General features: G+C 35.1%; 3 protein-coding genes across 6 annotated transcripts in view; 2 read left to right on the plus strand and 1 right to left on the minus strand.

The window, feature by feature from the left end:
* TRIM23 (tripartite motif containing 23) overlaps window positions 1-13347 on the minus strand; it is a 29278-nt gene extending 15931 nt beyond the window's left edge. Inside the window, exons 1-4 of the mRNA XM_090276316.1 lie at window positions 13189-13347; window positions 8854-9016; window positions 5635-5756; window positions 762-1040 (exon numbers count right to left, since the gene is read on the minus strand). Coding sequence (XP_090132442.1) covers window positions 762-1040; window positions 5635-5756; window positions 8854-9016; window positions 13189-13269 — 645 coding nt within the window. The 5' untranslated portion in view covers window positions 13270-13347. The remainder of the gene's footprint in view (window positions 1-761; window positions 1041-5634; window positions 5757-8853; window positions 9017-13188) is intronic.
* Window positions 13348-13807: 460 nt separating this feature from the next.
* The window catches only part of TRAPPC13 (trafficking protein particle complex subunit 13), a 37486-nt gene continuing 33084 nt past the window's right edge, over window positions 13808-18209 (plus strand). For all 4 annotated transcript variants that reach the window (XM_090276317.1, XM_090276318.1, XM_090276319.1 and 1 more), the window contains exon 1: window positions 13808-14079. In XM_090276317.1, the coding sequence (XP_090132443.1) occupies window positions 14034-14079 (46 nt within the window). In that variant the 5' untranslated portion in view covers window positions 13808-14033. The remainder of the gene's footprint in view (window positions 14080-18209) is intronic.
* On the plus strand, window positions 14017-18164 carry SHLD3 (shieldin complex subunit 3). Its single transcript, XM_090276322.1, has 2 exons — window positions 14017-14079; window positions 16854-18164. The coding sequence occupies exon 2, from the start codon at window positions 16971-16973 to the stop codon at window positions 17724-17726; it is 756 nt and encodes a 251-aa protein (XP_090132448.1). The 5' UTR covers window positions 14017-14079; window positions 16854-16970; the 3' UTR covers window positions 17727-18164.

Raw genomic sequence — 18209 nt, forward strand, 5'->3', positions numbered from 1 at the left:
TAAAAAGGAACTCATATTATTTGACTAAAGATATAAAAAAACTACTTAAATCACTCCTATTAATTAAAAATATCAGCTACAAGTGGCTTTTATAACACATTTACAAAAAGCACAGTATATAAAACACTAATTTGCTCTCACCCAATAACTATTCATCCTGCAAAGAAATTATTTAAAATTTACAAATCCATTTATCACTAGACAAGAACCTAAGAGACTCTCTAAAATTTTAGCACAAGTAGTAGTAGACAAAAATATTATCAACACAATCCAGTGCATTATGAAAACGTGCACATCAAGAACAGAACTTATGTTTCCTGCTGGAAAGCTATTTTTCATTAAAGAATCATGAGGCTTCTCTGCTGAAATTTTTGATATTCAGAAATTAAATCTCCCCTGGCTGGTGTGGCTCAATGGATTGAGCACCACCCTGCGAACCAAAGGGTTGCCAGTTCGATTCCCAGTCAGGGCACATGTCTGGGTTGCGGGCCAGGTCCCCAGTTGGGAGTATGTGAGAGGCAACCGCACATTGATGTTTCTCGCTTTCTCTTCCCTCCCTTCCCCTCTAAAAATAAATAAATAAAATATTTTAAGGAATTCAAAAAAAATTAAATCTCTCATTTATTTTCAGTCTACCAAGCTCAACTCCTTCATCGTTTAACTCCTTCGATCCCTACTTTTAGCATAAAGAACTGAGTCAGTGAAAACAAAAGTTGGGCTGGTAAACTAGGTAAAGTCATCCAATTTAATTATGTTCATACCTTGTGACCCTGGTGTTTTCCATATTCTTTGCACACACAGCACATAAGTGGGCTAGTTTGACAGCCTTCTTCCAAACAAACAAACTCAATGGCATGCACCTGATGCTGAGAGCACATGGTTTTCTCGTGAGGTTTATCAGCAAGAGGCACTCGCCTGTGTTTTGCTAATGTCTTTGTAGAATGAGTAACTTGGGAACACTCTGAGCACAAGTGAGTTGCACATACAGTGCAATATACTGATGCAACATGAGCTTCATCTTCATCACAACGAATGACGCTCTAATAAACAAAAAAAATTAATGTCTTAAAACTGAACTCCAATTGCTATAAATAACATGACAAATTTTGAAACATAAAAGCTTATGGTCTTTTGTTTTAACTAATTAGCATTTATATATGAAAATACACGAGTAATTAAGTATAAAGGCCATTCACTAATTACACGGGAAAATATTCATTTCTATGGTTGAGAAGCTATTGCCAAAATTGATTATCAACATATGCCCTGAACTGGAGATCAAAAATAAAACTACTCTTATAGATTCACAGTCAGAGCAAAGATAACTTCCACAAAATACCCTTCCTTCCTATACACATAAGAAACCAAATAGAGGTTAGAAGTCCTTTTTTTAAGACTAAAAAAACTGATATTAAATATTATATATCACCACTACTCTAAATACTATGTGTCGTGATGATGTATAGGAAGAAGACAAGCACAAATGCTATTTAGATAGCAAGGGGTGTGCATCAAAATCAGCGACGAAGCTTTTAAAACCATGGACGCCAGAATCCAACCTGGGAAATACTTATTTTAATAGGTTATAGATAAAGTAGGAGCTTGTATACTTTTTTCTAAAGCTCAACAGGTTGAGTTCATTGCACAATTCTGGTTAAAAGCGACTCATTTGAGCAAATAAACAATAAAACCTCCTTTATATGTAAACTTTTAAGTATTATGTATTTCTAATTTTCATGAATTACTAAAAAGCTTCAAGTTGAAGAATTTTATATGTCAGATAATCAAGACTGCTTTGGATATTTTTGCTGAATAATAAAGGGCCATAATTTGAAAGGGGGAAATTTGATATGAAATTAAAAAAAAAAAAAGGAAAGACATCAGAGGTGACACTCAATATCACACTAAATAAAAAACGAACCCATGGGTTAACTACTAGACTTTTTTAAAAAATCAAAAGTTACCTGGGAACAAATAAAAATAAGCATACAATAACCCAAAATCTATGGGACAAAGTGAAAGCAGCCCTGAGAGGGAAATTCATAGCATTACAGGCCTACCTCAAGAAGCAAGAAAAATCTCAAATAAACAATCTCACCCTGCACCTAAAAGAACTAGAAAAAAGAATAACAAACAAAGCTGAGAGTAAGTAGAAGGAAGGAAATAATAAAAATTGGAGAGGGAAAAAATGACATAGAGACTAAAAATATATATAAAAGATTAATGAAACCAAGAGTTGGTTTTTTGAAAAGATAAACAAGACTGACAAACCTTTAACCAGGCTCATCAAGAAAAAAAGAGAACCCAAATATTATAAATAAAACCAGAAATGAAACAAAAGTAACAACTGACACCACAGGAATAGCAAAGAATGTAAGAAAATACTATGAACAACTAGATGCGAACAACTAGATGCCAACAACTAGGAAACCGGGGCAAAAAGGACAAGCTCCTAGAAACATACAATCTTACAAAAAGAATCAGAAAAAATAAGGAAATCTGAATAGACTAATTATAACTAATGAAATCAAAGCAGTAATCAGAAACTCCCAGCCAACAAAAGTCCTGGATCGGATGACTTCACAGGCGAATTTTACCAAACATTCAAATAAGAACTAATACCTATCCTTATCAAACTATTTCAAAAATATCCAAGAGGTAGGAAGCCTTCTAAGCTCATTTTATGAGGACAGCACTGTTCTAATTCCAAAACCAGATAAATATACCACAAAGAAAGAAAATGATAAGTCAGTATCCCTGATTAACATAGATGCTGAAATCCTCAACAAAATATTAACAAGCCAAATCCAGCAATACTTTAAAAGGATCATAAAACATGGTGAAGTGGGATTTATTCCAGGGATACAAGTTTGGTACAACATTCACAAATCAATAAACATGATACATCATCACATAAACAAAATTAAAAATAAAAATCACATGATCATGTCAACAGATGCAGAAAAAACATTCGATAAAACTCAGCACCAATTTCTGATAAAAACTCTCAGCAAAGTGGGAATAGGGGGAACAAACCTCAACATAATAAAGGCCATATATGACAAACCCCCTGCCAACATCATACTCAGTGGGCACAAACTAAAAGCATTTCCCCTAAGATCAGGAACAAGACAGGGATGTCTGCTTTCACCACTCTTATTCAACAGTGATCAGACAAAAGGAGGAACTAAAAGACATCCAAATCAGAAAAGAGGAAGTAAAACTGTTATTATTTGCAGGTAACCTGATACTATACATAGAAAACCCTAAAGACTCCCCCAAAAACTACTAGAACTGATAAATGAATTTGGTAAAGTAGCTGCCTCAGCTATCTTGAGAAAGAAGAACAAATTTGGAGGTATCACAATACCTACTATCAACTATATTACAAGGCCACTGCAATCAAAACAGCCTTGTAGTGGTGTTAAGAACAGGCATATAGATCAATGGAACAGAACAGAGAGCCTAGAAATAAACCCATGCCTTTATGGTCATTTAATATTGACAAAGGAGGCAAGAACATACAATGGTGTAAAGACAGTCTCTTCAATAAATGGTGTTGAGAAACGTAGACAGGTACATGGAGAAATAAAAGTAGACCACCAACTAATACCATACAAAAGAATAAACTCGAAATGGATAAAAAACTTAAATGTTAAGTTGTGAAACCATAAAAATCCTAGAAGAAAGCATAAGCAGTAAAATCTCAGGCATCTCTTGTAGCAATATTTTTGCTGACATACCTCTAGGCAAGGGAAACAAAAATAAACAAATGGAACTATGTTAAACTAAAAAACTTTTGCAAAGCAAAAGAAACCATCAACACAATGAAAAGGCAACCCACTGAATGGGAGAACATATTCGCCAATGATAATCTGATAACAGGTTAATTTCCAAAATACATAAAGAACTTATATAAACTCAACACTAAGACGACAAACAACCTAATTAAAAAATGGGCAAAGGACCTGAAAAGACACTTCTCCAAAGAGGACATACAGACAGACAACAGACATGTGAAAAGATGCTCAACGTCACTAATCATCAGAGAAATGCAAATTAAAACCACAATGAGATATCACCTCACACCTGTCAGAATGGCCGTCATCAATAAATCAGCAAACAAGTGCTGGTAAGGATGTGGAGAAAGGGAACCCTCGTGTACTGTTGGTGGGAATGCAGATTGGAGCAGCCACAGTGGAAAGCAGCATAGAATTACCTCAAAAAATTATGACCCAGCAATTCCACTTTGGGGAATATATCCAAAGAAATCCATAACAACTCAAAAAATATATATGCACCCCTATGGTCACAGCAGTGCTATTTACAATAACTAAGATCTAGAAGTAGCTCAAGCGCCCATCAGTAGATGAGTGACTAAAAAAGGCTGTGGTATATTTACACAATGGACCACTACTCAGCTATAAAAAAAAAAAAAAAAAAAGGAAATCTTACCTTTTGGATCAGCATGGATGGACCTGAAGGTTATTATGCTAAGTGAAATAAGCCAGTCAGAGAAAGATAAATACCATATGATCCCACTTAAATGTGGACTCTAATGAACAAAATAACTTAACAAAATAGAAACAGAAGCATAGATACACAGAACAGACTGACATCAGTCACAGGGCAGGGGACATAGTGTGAGCTGGGTGAAAAAAGATGAAGGGATTAAGGAAAATATATATATAATACATAGACATGAACAACAATGTGGTGAAGCCAGAGGGAAAGGGGCATTGGAGGAGGTGGAAGTGGGCAAAGGTAGGATAAATGGGCATGGTAAGAGATACTACTTTGGGCGATGAGGGCGTGATGTAATATGCAGATGACGATTTACTGAGTTGTACACTTGAAACCTGTATGGTATTATTAACCAATAAATTCAATTTTAAAAAAGTTTAAACGGTTTTGTTTGCAATTATGGAAAATGTGTACATGTAAAATAAAAAATTCATGTCTTCTATTTTCCAGATCTGACAAGTTATTAGATATTATTTTATATTATTCAAATGTCTTTTGAAATAAAGATAAATGATAGAGCATGTGAAAGAACTGCAAAAATTTCAGAAAACAATGCTTGAGTTTGAGATTCATTTCAATGATACATAGAGTAATCATGACTTAATAGAAGAATTATATGTAGGTGTATTCATAAATATTGTAAAGATACTTAACAGTATTAATTCTCTCAGGAGCTAGTGCTATCTTTAAGACATTTTTCTCCTATACTAAATAGCCTCTTTCATAGAGTTCCTCTTCCTTTCTTTGTGCTTTCCTGCTGACTGGCTCACTTTTGCAGCCTCTGCTGTAATGTAGCTTACATAGCCTTCTTACTCTTCAATCATCTTCTTACTCTGACTTTTCTGGGATAGAAAGAAATTATGATAAGGAGGCAAGTTTATACACAAAACATAGTTTTGGTATAGTATTAACAGAGAATTCAGGTTCAGTTTTACTTTTGTTCTCTTGGAAGTATTATTGCCTTAAGAACTGTAATATAATGAAAAGTTGTTTCTGGGATCCTACCTGCTGGAGTAAGTAAGGTAATATTGTGCTTTTAATGGCAAATATTTAAAATCAAAAGAAAAAATTCATGCTTATAATAAATATTTCACCAAGTTCAATCAGTACCTCTCCAGATATCCCAATGGCTTCTTCTGCAGCGCCATACTGACCAATATGTCCGTTCTGTAGTCGTTCCAAAAGCTCCAATAAAGCAAAATTTTTTTTCAATCCCCAGACACCTGAATCTCCTAGAATAAATATAAATATAAAACTAAACCTAACAGAATGCAATCTTAATCATTTTACCTTATACCTACCTCAATCGTAATTTCTAAGTCACAGTTTGGCCATTAACAATGTCTAAATTTTAAAAATGCAAATATTCCACATTTTCTTTTGATAGAACAATTGTCTTAATATTCAAGACCCTGGCTGGGTGCTCAGTTAGTCAGAGCATCATCCCCATATGCCAAGGCTGCAGGTTTGATCCCTGGTCAGGGCACATACAAGAATCAACCAAGGAATGCATAAATAAGTGGAACAAAGTGAACTATCTCTTTCTGTCTTTCTCTCTCTCTCTCTCTCTCTCTCTCTCTCTCTCTCTCTCTCTCTCTCTCCCCCCCCTCTCCCTCTCTGAGCCTACAAATAAAAGCCAGATCCTTCAGCAGTCTGTTATGTTGGTTTCACGAGTTTCTATGTAGCAAATAGCACCTGACACACAGCTGCACCTAATACTGAATAAATGCATAAATGAAAGAATGATGGAGTCACTGGCTGGCTGCAGGACTCCTCTTCCTCTTGGCCTATCTAGAAAGAAAAGAAAAGAAAGCATTTCTTGTGGTCCTCCAAAAAAATAATAAAATTCAAATTAGACCAAATATCTTTAGTCTCCTCTGACTTTTGTGACCTCCTTTCGCAAGTACCTCTTTGCAGCCGATCCAGCATTTTGCCCTCAACCTTGTTACCCAACAAGGCTTTCTCCTTAATTGTTTTAATTTTTCACACATGTTCTAGAACAAGCTGAGTTATATCTACTCTATTGACATAAGGTTTAAGAAGTACACTAAGCGAGTCCTTTATTTCAAAATAGTATCCTGACAACTTTCTAAATATTGTCATCATATAGTGGACATATAAACTCCTAGCAGTACCTAGTATATCACTAATATTTCTGTAACTGTTGAAATAACTCTAAAATCTCAATGGTTTAAAAGAACAAAGATTTACTTTTTGCTCATGCAACATATCGAGTGGAGAAGAAAGGCTGTGTTCCCTACTGCTTATGATCAGGGACATGGGCCACTGAATTGCTGACCACCTGAACAACTCACTGTAGTAAGGAGAAGAATTTATTGCAAACCATCATAAATCCTTTCTTAACAGCTTCATCTGGAAGTTTACACTTCATTCTATTCATATTTCACTGGTTAAAAGGAAATCATACAGCTATAGGAGAGTAGGGAAGTACAACTCTACCATGTGGACAGAAGAGAAGAACCAGAAATATCACTGAACTGTACTGGTAACTACCACAAATAACTACTAATATTCTTCTTGGATTAGAGAATAATTCTGATTTTGATTCTCTCACACTTATAGTAGTTGTCTTCTCTAAAGAAGGAATTACAAATGAGTTTTTTCTTCTTTATACTTTTACAGATTTTCAAATTTTCTGCAATGTATAAATATATTATTTTTATAGTACAATTAAAAATAGATTTTTAAAAATAATGACATCAAACTATCTCAAGGGTCACTAACACTTATTCCATAGGCTAAAACTCACAGTTAAAGCCCTGGCTGGTGTGGTTCAGTGGATTGAGTGTTGGACTGTGAACCAATGGGTCATGGGTTCGATTCCCAGTCAGGGTACACGCCTGGGTTGCGAGCCAGGTCCCCTATTGGGGATGTGCAAGAAGCAACCACACATTGATGTTTCCCTCCTTCTCCTTCTCCCTCCCTTCCCCTCTCTCTAAAAATAAATAAATAAATAATTAAAAAAAAAAATTACGGTAAAAATCTAACCTATAAGCTATACTAATTACAATCTAGATCCACAGCAGTTACTGGTTTGTTTTTTCTAATGTTGATATGGTAGCAATCATGTTTAACTTCAACCTAGGATATAATTAACCATTCTCTGTCATAAATTTCTAGTTTAGTTAAACGTTGAGGGTGGTAACAACCCACACTGTGGTATTTATATAGAGAAGGTCCAGTGCCCTCAAAAAGGTAAAAGGGTCCCTCCTCCATTTACAAAACATTATTTCTAAAATATATATTTCTAAATAAATATTTCTAGATAGGTTTCCATAAAGATGATATGATGAATATATTCCTTAGAGAATAAAGGCCAAATAAAAGAATGTTGAAATATAGACATCTCCCACTTTGCCCCTATTACTTTTTGGATAATAGTAAGTTAACGTCATCTATGAAAATGCTAACACTGTCTTATATTAGTTTTCTGGCAAATGGACATACTACATATTTATTTAAATAAAAGACTACTAAAACCTTAAGAAACATTTATAATCATGTTTCTTAGCATTTTAAAGATTTCCAGTTTAAAAATCTGGGTATTCTTGCTTCCTCTTCTGGGAGATAAATTATTTTGAATGTACTCCACTTGACATATGGTATGAATACATTAAAACAACCTTAAAATAGTGCTACTGGCCTGAAAAAAATGACAACTCTAAACTATCTATTTTGAAGACAATTCTGTTATCAAAAGAGTATACTTACAGAACTTATGTTTGTACTATAACTGTTAAAATATTATTATTTCCAAATCTAGTTTCCCATAGTAATAATTCATTTTGAAATATATTAAGCAAAGTTTTAAAAGTATGCATGAAACTAAAAAGAAATCAACAAGACCTTTAAACTTCCAAAAACAGAAAACAAGTAGTTATCACAAACTACAAACACTTCTGTTTCTGATAACAATAAATAAGAACATGCTGACACTCATATCACTTAATTGTATTTTCATTACTAGCCTATTAATTTAGTAAGGAAACATTATTTTATTGTATCAATGGCTTCAGGCAAATGAATTTTCTTATTTCTTTAAATAAGGTTAGCCTGTTTTCCTCATGTATCTTAAAGCTCTTCAAATATACTGGTAAGTACTGCATACAAACATCTCAGAAGATGAAGTAAAATTAGTACCTAAGAGTAAGCTAGTTTATACTTATAAGACTACTGGCCTTAAAAGAAACTGAATCCTCCTTGGAATTATATCATTTTAAAGATCAAGTAGAAAGAAATGCATTTCTATCACATTTGTATTCTATGAACAATTTTAAATCTTAAATATATACATATACATTTTCTTACCTAGGTCTGTTACTTGTCGATCAAAAGGGCAACGGATTGCTCTTCCATGAAGAGGCAGGCGGGTGAGGCAGTCATGACAGACCGTGTGGCCACAAAGCAGAAGGCGAGGAACTTTGTCTCCTTGCAAAGAAAAGACATCTTCACAAACTCCACACTCCAGCACCTAATATTCGGAAAGGGAATACATGGTCTTTAAATTATTTTAAAAGCATACATAGTTGTTTTTTTAAAAAGCCGATCTAACATATTGAATGAATCTTGTTAAATTACTTTATTCCTCCGTGAAAAAAAATAAAACTGTTTAGGTTGCAAAACTTTAAATCACCTTTTATCATTTCCTCCGACCCTACCAAAATTAAACCAGAGTGAAATTTCCTTGAAATGTTAAGTATCAGGAACTAAGATAATGTAAATTAACATCACCTTTATATTTTAAAAATTATGACTTGATTAGCTATATCTGATCTGCAACAATATATAATTCTCCCAAAGGTGGGTTACTAAACAATTTCTCAGCAACTATGTAACCTCCAAAACATCAATTTGAACAAAATAATTTGAAATATGTACTGACAATTTACCCTTCTAAATGATAGAGAATGTGTTAAAACTATACATAATTGTGAAGTATTTTGCAGTACCCATTTACACCATATAAGGAAAGGCGAGAAAGTAATCACCTTCGACTTAAATGTTAATGCTCTGTTCTCAATTAATAAATTGCCTTTCGGTTAGAAAATATTTTGTCTATTACAGGTACATGATTTGCCAAAGGCCATGTAGTCAACCAAAAGAAAGGAGACAATCAGCGTATTCGGATTCCTAGGCCCATGAGATTATGTTTTATTACTAGTCAACAAACTGTATTTACATCAATGAAAGATTTTTGGTACTTTTGTTAATATACCTGAAGTGTTTCACAATTTTAGTTAATTAAATGAAAACATCCACATTGAACTGTTTAATTGTACCACCAACTCCTGCTCCTTCCATCCATGACCTGCTCCAGTCTGGTCTCTGTCCTATTGCTTCACTCCCACCCCCTTTCAGACTGTGTTCTCCAGCTCTACCCAACCGCTTCCCATACCCAGAACATGACAAACTGTTTTAGCTGCTTTCTTTCTGCCAATGCTGAGGAAACAGCTAAACGGACACTTTTCTAGTGAATCCTTTTATACAATAATAAACCAACAAATTCCTAAACACAGTCTCTCTCAGGACTACACACAGCTCAGTCCAACTGAAATGGCCACAGTATCCTTGGTGCCCCCACATACCATGAATAAGTATCTAAACATCCAATTAATGTCTTTATTGGCTTTCCGGCCTGTATTTCCTGTTAGAACAAAGAGACCTCAGGAACAGGGTATTCCAAATACCAACAAAATATAAAGTACATATATATAAAGTACAACGAAATAAAAATTTATAAACACTTCAGCCAACCATCATCCCCAACAAATACATAACACGAGGTAAAAAATAGGAAAACCATAACGGAAATCAGACTTAACGCATTAAAATTTTAATCTTAACTCCAATTATTTTGGACTTACTGCTTGGAATGCAAACATCTTTCCCTGTAAAGAAATAGGTAATTTATAATTGGCTTGCATCCCAGCATGGCTCCAAAAAAGTTTAAATGTTAACACATAGCTCACCAAAAAAGGAAAAGTCTTTTCTTTAAATATATGAAAAGATGTTCATTTTCACTCAAAACACTTTGAAATGCAATTAAAACTACACCAGTATACTTCTTTTTCAGATTCAATCAAAGAGGTTGATAACACTTTCTATTAGTGAAAGTGTGAGAGAGCATATCTCTCATACATTACTGGTTGCTGTGAAATGTTTTATTGACTGATACAGCTTCTCCTCTGGAAGGCAATTTGACAATGACCGTCAAAAGTTAGATTAGCTTATCAGTTCTACTTTCAGAAATTTATCCTGTAAGAATAGCTATATGTTAATCCTTACAGTACCATTTATATTAGCAAAAGATTGTAAACAAAGTACTCATCAATACAAGAATGGAAAGAAACTATGGTACATTCATATACTGCAAAGCTATGTAGACTAGTGAGAAAGTTAGGGAACAGATGCAGATAAATTATATATAGTATACACACACACCAGTTTATTCTGTATTTTTTAATGCAGAAAAATGCTTCACTAAATATCAAATTTGATTAAATACAGAAGGTATTCACCACATAATTAGATATTATAAAATAAATGCAACATTTTTTACAAATGTTCTCACTAATGTGACAGAATAAATTTTACTTATGACAATAAACTCCAAAGAAGCAAAGTGAAATCTTGTATCTCTGACTTCATTATTGCACAAGATAAACGAACGTATATTGCTACTACAGGTTTTTTCAAAAAGCACTAGTAAAATTACACTGATTAAACCAAACATGGGTCCAAAAATAAAGTTACTAAACTATTTTGCATCAACTCAGTAAATAATAGAGTAAGAAATCTTGCATTAGTATTTATGAATAGGAATTTTGGCTAACAATATAAGATAAATTAAGTTCTGGATAGGAGAACAGCTCTTAATTTTATAACTTCAAAAATATGTCAAAGAGGCATTCATTACATGTAAATCAAATTTTAATCAGTCATATTTTAAAAGAACGAAGGCGGCTCACTATTCAAAAGCAAAATTCCCTAATTCTTTTCTGAATATAAATAATTTCATAATTTCAGATTTTCTTTTTTCTAACAATAAAAACCATGCCATTATCAACTTGTTCATAAAACAAGAGGCCATTTTACATAATACTAGCATTATTATACATCAGCTTTTATCTTGCAAAGAATACTTCTTGCTTTCACCTATGAAAATGACAATGATTTTTTTTAAAATTTATGCCACCATAATTCTTCACATTACAGCATGAGGCTCTTGCCAAAAAGGGCTGTCCTATTGCACAGCTCAGGCACATTTTACATGTAAATATGAAAATCAGCAAAGCGAGCCTTGAACATATCAAACTGTGTCCTGTAACAAACTGGTGTTACATCAGGCTTTGGTATATTTTGAGATTTTAAGGTAAACACGCTAAAAAAAATTAGATACTGCAATAATAGTCACTCCAAATACAACTTCTTCATTCAAGTTAATTTACAAAATAATCTTCAGGTACTCTTTACTTAGAAAAAACAATTGAATAAATAAAATTGCAACAATACAGCATGTCTAATAATAAGAGGGCTTCTCTCCATCTTGGATATGCTGTGTATTTTCAGAATAACTTCATTAATATATAAAGGTCAGATGAATCAACAACCACCAACACTGATTGATAACACAGTTGTGAGCAGAAATGCATCATTTGTTGTCTTATAAAGCCAACATTAGGTGAACAATCATAGGTGGCCATTATTCAAGATTAAAAATACTTCAGGTACTATCTGGCTCGATGGTTCTCAAACATGGTTGTACGTTAAAATCACTTCTAGGGATGTAAAAAATATACTAATGTCCATCAGAACTGGGGAAAACAGTTGCTTCAGTAGTTATTTGGGCTTTTTTTTTCTTCGTTTTTAAGTCCTTGGTGATTCTAACATGCAGCCAAGAATGAGAATTTCAATATCTCAGATTACATAAAATCCTGAAGGTATTCTACAAACCATTATGATCAGTTCTCTCTTCCAAACATTTCCATATATATAGTGGAAGGTAAAAATGAATTCCACATATATTTCAGTTGAGTTTTTAGTATAGGCATCTTGAAGCATTTACACAGGGTAGAATTTCAAACTTCAAGCATAGGGCAATTCACAGACTCTGTTGGAGACTTCTTAAAAGTGTTGACAAGCTGTACTACCAAAAGAGAAGGGTGGCAGATCATCCAATAATTGATGTCTTATCACAGAAATAATGCAACAGTGAAAAGCAAACTTTAAAGCCAGTCAACCCGCCTCTGCCACACACTGTTAACCTAAACCTGAGCTTCTTCACCCGCAAAACGGGAATGAACACCTACCTCATAAGCAGATATTAACCAGTAAAAATACCTACATAGTACCTGACGATAATAACGGCTTGATTTAATAATAATAAGCTAATTAATAACTGTTGAGTTTAACTGAAAGCAGAAGACCTAGGGGAAGAACAGCCCTGGTCACTCTCACAGGCCCATAAGCTTCTTTTCTCAAATGTCCAGTCGCGGACGGGAGGGCTAGGCTTGTAAAGCCCAGAGGGGCCCAGAGGCCGCGCATCCCGGCCCAAGAATCCTGGGCCGCGGCGCCGCAGCCAGATCTCCGGGATGAACCAAAGGGAGGCCAATGGTGGAAAACAGAGCACGCAAGGTCCCTCACCTTCACCACGGCCGTACCCCGGCTGCCCTGACGGCCACTGTCTAGCCCCATTCCAGCCTTGCTTAGAACCAGGGCAGCCATCCTAGGAGGAGCGGCGCGCAGCAGGAGCAGTAAGGGACTTCAACGGAGGAGCGGGATAGATAAACCTCCTACCCAGAGGCCTCGGCGCCCGGCACTGGCGCACTGGCGCACAGGCGCACTACGATGTGTGAGCGAAGGCTGTGCCTGGGACCTCGTTGTTCCTCCTCCAGCCAGTCACTAGCTGTTTGCACAGACTTGCACATGGGCGTTTTGTTATTTTTATTGTTATCAAGGAGTCTGCAACTGATGGGAGGAATCAAGTTTAAGGAAAAAAAGTAATGCTAAAACAGAAATAAAGCTTGGGGATGAAACTCGCGCTCTCGTAACATGATATTGTTCCCATTTGTGAAAGGGAGATGGGGGAGGGGGACGAGAAGGGACTACATCTCCCTGCATGCAATGCGGCTTTTTGTATAAACTACAAGTCCCAGCGTGCCACATCTGAATCTTCCACAACGTCGCAATTGCAGAGCCCCTGAATTGTTCTCGGAGAGAGGTTTCCTCCGGTTGTGACGTGTGATTGCGGCTGGAAAGAGTATTTTATGTATAGGTCTTTAAGAGGCCAGAGGTGGCCTTGGTAAAAAGAAGACTCTGGGTCCGTAGAGGACGTGGTAAGGGGAGAATTTAAGACCCAACCGGAAGGGAGAAACTACGGGAGTGTGCTTGACGTCTTGACTCCCCTAAAGTGCGCTTTTCTGCTCTCATCCGAGTTGGATTGAACCTCTTCACCCCCCGTAGGCATTGGGTCTAAAGTGCCCATCAAAATGGAAGTGAATCCCCCTAAACAGGAGCACCTGCTGGCCCTGAAAGGTAAACTTTTGCGAACCTGACTCCCCTTAACCTGTTTTCTCCCCTTCTCGCTCTAGTTCTCCAAGCCTTTGCCTCACAGGATTGTTCTCTGGGATGTAGGCCGCGTCTTTCTTACACTGCCAGTGCTCTCCCCGCTGCTCTGTCCCTTGGTGCCGAGCGGCAGAAAGCAATTAATTTTTTTTTTTTTTTTTAGTTTCGAGACCCTCCCTCTAGAACGGAATAGATAGATACCTGATAAATCACTCATTCAGTTACGTGGCTCTGCCGCAGTCACCAGGCAGATTTTAGCCGCAGAAGCTGACGTCATCCTACTCGGAGGGAGCCCTGTGAACCAGGGTGATAGCAGACATCTGAAATGATTTTCTTTTGTCTCTTGTCTCTTCATGCGACACTGACAAAGTTATCAAGCTTGCCCTTCACCTGTAAAGTTAGTCCTGTATTGAACAACAACAGTGCCAAAGATTTAGAAATACGTATACTAACAAATAATTTAGGTTTGTTAAAATCTACTGTAGTTTACTTCAAAATATTGTGTATATGGGAAAATTCATGTCAACTTATTTTCTGTACACAGCAATAAACCCGAGTATGTTTGATAATTAGGTCATTATTTAGGAAAAAACAGGGTAGAGTTTTTCTAGAATTCCAAATGTTTTCTGAAAAACTTACTTTAAATGCTTTTAGCTTTATGTCTTCTGTTTTTCTATACGACAATTGCACTTTTTATTTCTTGGAGGCCCTACTATGTGGTTACCAATACCTTCTTGGACTGAGCTGAGAAAATGTTCAGTAGACATTTGAATCAGTTGCATTGCACTTACATCCTTGTGGTATCCATTTTGAGGGACCTTCCCTCCCCTCGCCTTAGCTATGATGTAAGCAACAAACATTCCAGAAGTTCACCAGTACCATTTGTAACATAAAATCATACTGGTTAACAGGACTGTCTCTGACTGTAGTATTAAAAAAGTGCAACACTAAGCAAAATCACCAGTAAGCTTAGCTTGAGCAAATGAGCTTGACTGAAGTGGGTTATTCCTGAAGAAAAAGAAAAAGAGGAAGAGGAACTGTCATGGTCTTTATCTCTCAACTGCACATAAAGTATGTGGAATAGAGTTCTTTAACTCTCAGAAGTTAAATTTTCCAGGATCACAAAGCTAATAAGTAATGGAGGCACTATTTCTTTCCGAGATTCCATGTTGCGTCCTAATGAAGGAAATAGAGATCATTCCCTTTTTGACTACTTGGATGGGAATTTAGACCAGTTCTATTTGATGGGAATTTGGGACAGTTCTGTTAGCTGCTAGGTGTGATTTTACACAAATTAGAAGCTGTTAAACACAGTAAAATCTCAGTGATATGGAGGCTAATTGTCATTGGGAATTTTTAGTTTTCTATTCTTTATTTTCCAAAGCAGAAGATAACTTGGGAAGAGTATTTTAACAGCCTAAAAGGACAAATGCTTTGATAGTCACTAATAGTTTCAGCTTTGTTAAAGCTCTTTGCTGTTATTCTTCTCCGTTGTCCTAATTAATCAAGATATCACAGGTTTTATTTTTACTGATGTTGGATGCCAAATATATCAATTTTTATAGTCATTTAAGTTCACTTTCTTAGATATGTAAAATATTAAGGAAATTGCACAACTCTATTATCTCTGGAGTACAACATTGAATAAACTTAGTACTGAAAGAATTCTCAGTGTTGTATCTTACAGTGTGAAAGTATACAAGAAAAATAAAACATGAATTCTTGAAATAATATGCTATCTATATTTAGATCCATATTAAAAATTATGGATATTAAGAATCACAGTCATTATGAATTCAAGAGTTGTCAGATCTGTTAGTGGACATTAACAGTAGGTGAAATAATCTTTATAAGATTACTTCTTTTGACTCATCAGAATCAGTGGTCAAATGAGTATTGCGATATTATGCCTGGAGTTCCACCACTGTTGTCCTGAAAGTTGAACCCTCATCTAGTGGTTCTTTAATGATTTGGGGGAGAAGGGATTCAACCTCTTTTTTTCAATGCAGGATATGAAAAAATCTGTATTATGGCTTTTGCAGCTTTGGACCTGGTTAGAAAACCTAACTTGGAGATCCCGGGAGACCCCATTCTTGATTCTCTGTACTATATGCTGGAACTTATTATCAGGGTTTAATTTGGGGCAACTTGAGGATTTCTGTGTTCTAAGAAAAAGATAAGGATCGATCTAGCCTTCTTGTTTCTTTCTCCTCCAAATTGGAATTCAGGAGCCATGGTACTAAGGTCTTGATATTGCTTAAGTGCCTCAGTTATACAGAGGAGACAATCACAAAACCAGTTCCTAGTCTGGTTAAAATGCAAAGTTAAACCATTTTTATGTTTTTACTGTTTACTACTGAAATGTCTCAAAATTTTAAGTATTGTTACATTTTTGTTATCTTTCTATGAATCCAGTATTTTAAGAATCACTAATTTTTCTTTGTTTCTTGTATTGTCTTAAGATTATTACCTAATATATTAATGTCATTACTTCCAAATCCTTTATTATCTGTTGAGCTAAATATATTGACTACTAGCATATTTAGGTTAGAAGTGATTTTATAAGGTATCTAATCCAGATCTCTTATTTTGGTAAGAGAGAAAGTATGCGCAATTTTGTGGATTACATTCACATTTACCAATAGCAATTAGGTAAAATAGTATATTGGTTTTTGTTTTCTTCCTGCCTATTTGTATGTAGGCTATCCTACCATATCTTATTCTTTGCAATACTTCCACTTTAGGTCCTGTTTCCCTCTGATTTGGAAAGAGAGAGTCTTGTAATTATAAATTACATTCTAGCTCTGAGGAGCTCAGCTAAGAAATTTTCTCTTCATTTTGAGTAACTGGATCACTGCAGAATGACTACAGAAGTAATATTACATTATCGACCATATGAGAGTGATCCCACACAACTGCTAAAAATTGCAGAGAAAGCAATTCAAGACTTTCCTACACGTCCACTATCGAGATTTATTCCTTGGTTTCCACATGATGGGTCCAAACTTCCTCTCAAACCTGAAAGATTACCACCTGTGATTTCTGAAGAAGCAGATGAAGATGTGAAACAATCCTTAACTGTGTCAGAACATGATCTTAAGTCACAGAGTTATGATTGCACAGTAGCTCTATTGGAGTTTCAACCTAATTTGAAAAAAAAGAAACTCTTAATCCGGTCACACACACTGAATGAATGGACTACTTCTGGAAACCTGGCTAAACAGTCAGAAAAAGGAGAACGGCACAAGAAGAGGTCCTGGAGTGTTTCACTTCCTAGCAGAAATTGTACTGAAAATATTTTTCCTTTGTCCAAAAAATTGCAAGATAGTTTAAAGGCGCTAAATTTACACTCATTTTATAGAGCAAGATGGACAATAGAACACACTATTTGTAACAACCAAACTCTGGAAGACATTTGGGCAAAACTCAATCGAATTATCAGGCACAGTGAACTTCCATCTTGTAATGCTACCATTCAGAGACATTTGGGCCAAATATGGGTGTTCTGTGATATTATGTACTGTGAATATGTAGGAAGTCTCCTTAAAAGAAGATTATCTCTTACTGGGAAAATAAATTTATTTGTCCATAAATATGGTGTTATATTTAGTATGTAATGAATTCCACTGATTGTCAAAAAGAAGAATATTCTGAATGAACAGTATATACTGAAATAGTGAAATGAATAAATTTTTTACCGGATTAAAAAAAATTTTAATGACAATATTTTTTATTTGAACCATTGCTACTGTAGCCTATTTATTCTTAACATTGTGAAAAATAATTGTGCGGTAATATGAGTTCAGGTAGTATACCGCAAATAAGTAACAATCAAGTGAATTTTTCAGCTTGTCATTTAAGTCAGGAACTTTCTGGGATCTACTTTTAACAGCCATCTTTTAAATGAATTGTGATACATTATTATACTGAAGTTAGAGATAAAATGTTCTATTCCTTTTGTTCTATTTTTCGGTGGTTTAATTAGATATTCTTATGAATTACAGTGAATAATTTGGGTTTGGGCGAATCTTTAAAATCTAATTTTATAGTATTTTTTTCTTGTCTAAAGTGTAGTAATTTTTAAAAAAATAAAGTTATTA

The sequence above is a fragment of the Furipterus horrens genome, unplaced genomic scaffold (assembly GCF_987537825.1).
Source record: "Furipterus horrens unplaced genomic scaffold, mFurHor1.1.pri manual_scaffold_5, whole genome shotgun sequence".
In the NCBI taxonomy this organism is placed as follows: Eukaryota; Metazoa; Chordata; class Mammalia; order Chiroptera; family Furipteridae; genus Furipterus; species Furipterus horrens.

Bases quoted from the DNA above. Each gene is read 5' to 3' on its own strand.
- SHLD3 (XM_090276322.1), top strand. From the start codon at position 16,971: ATGACTACAGAAGTAATATTACATTATCGACCATATGAGAGTGATCCC.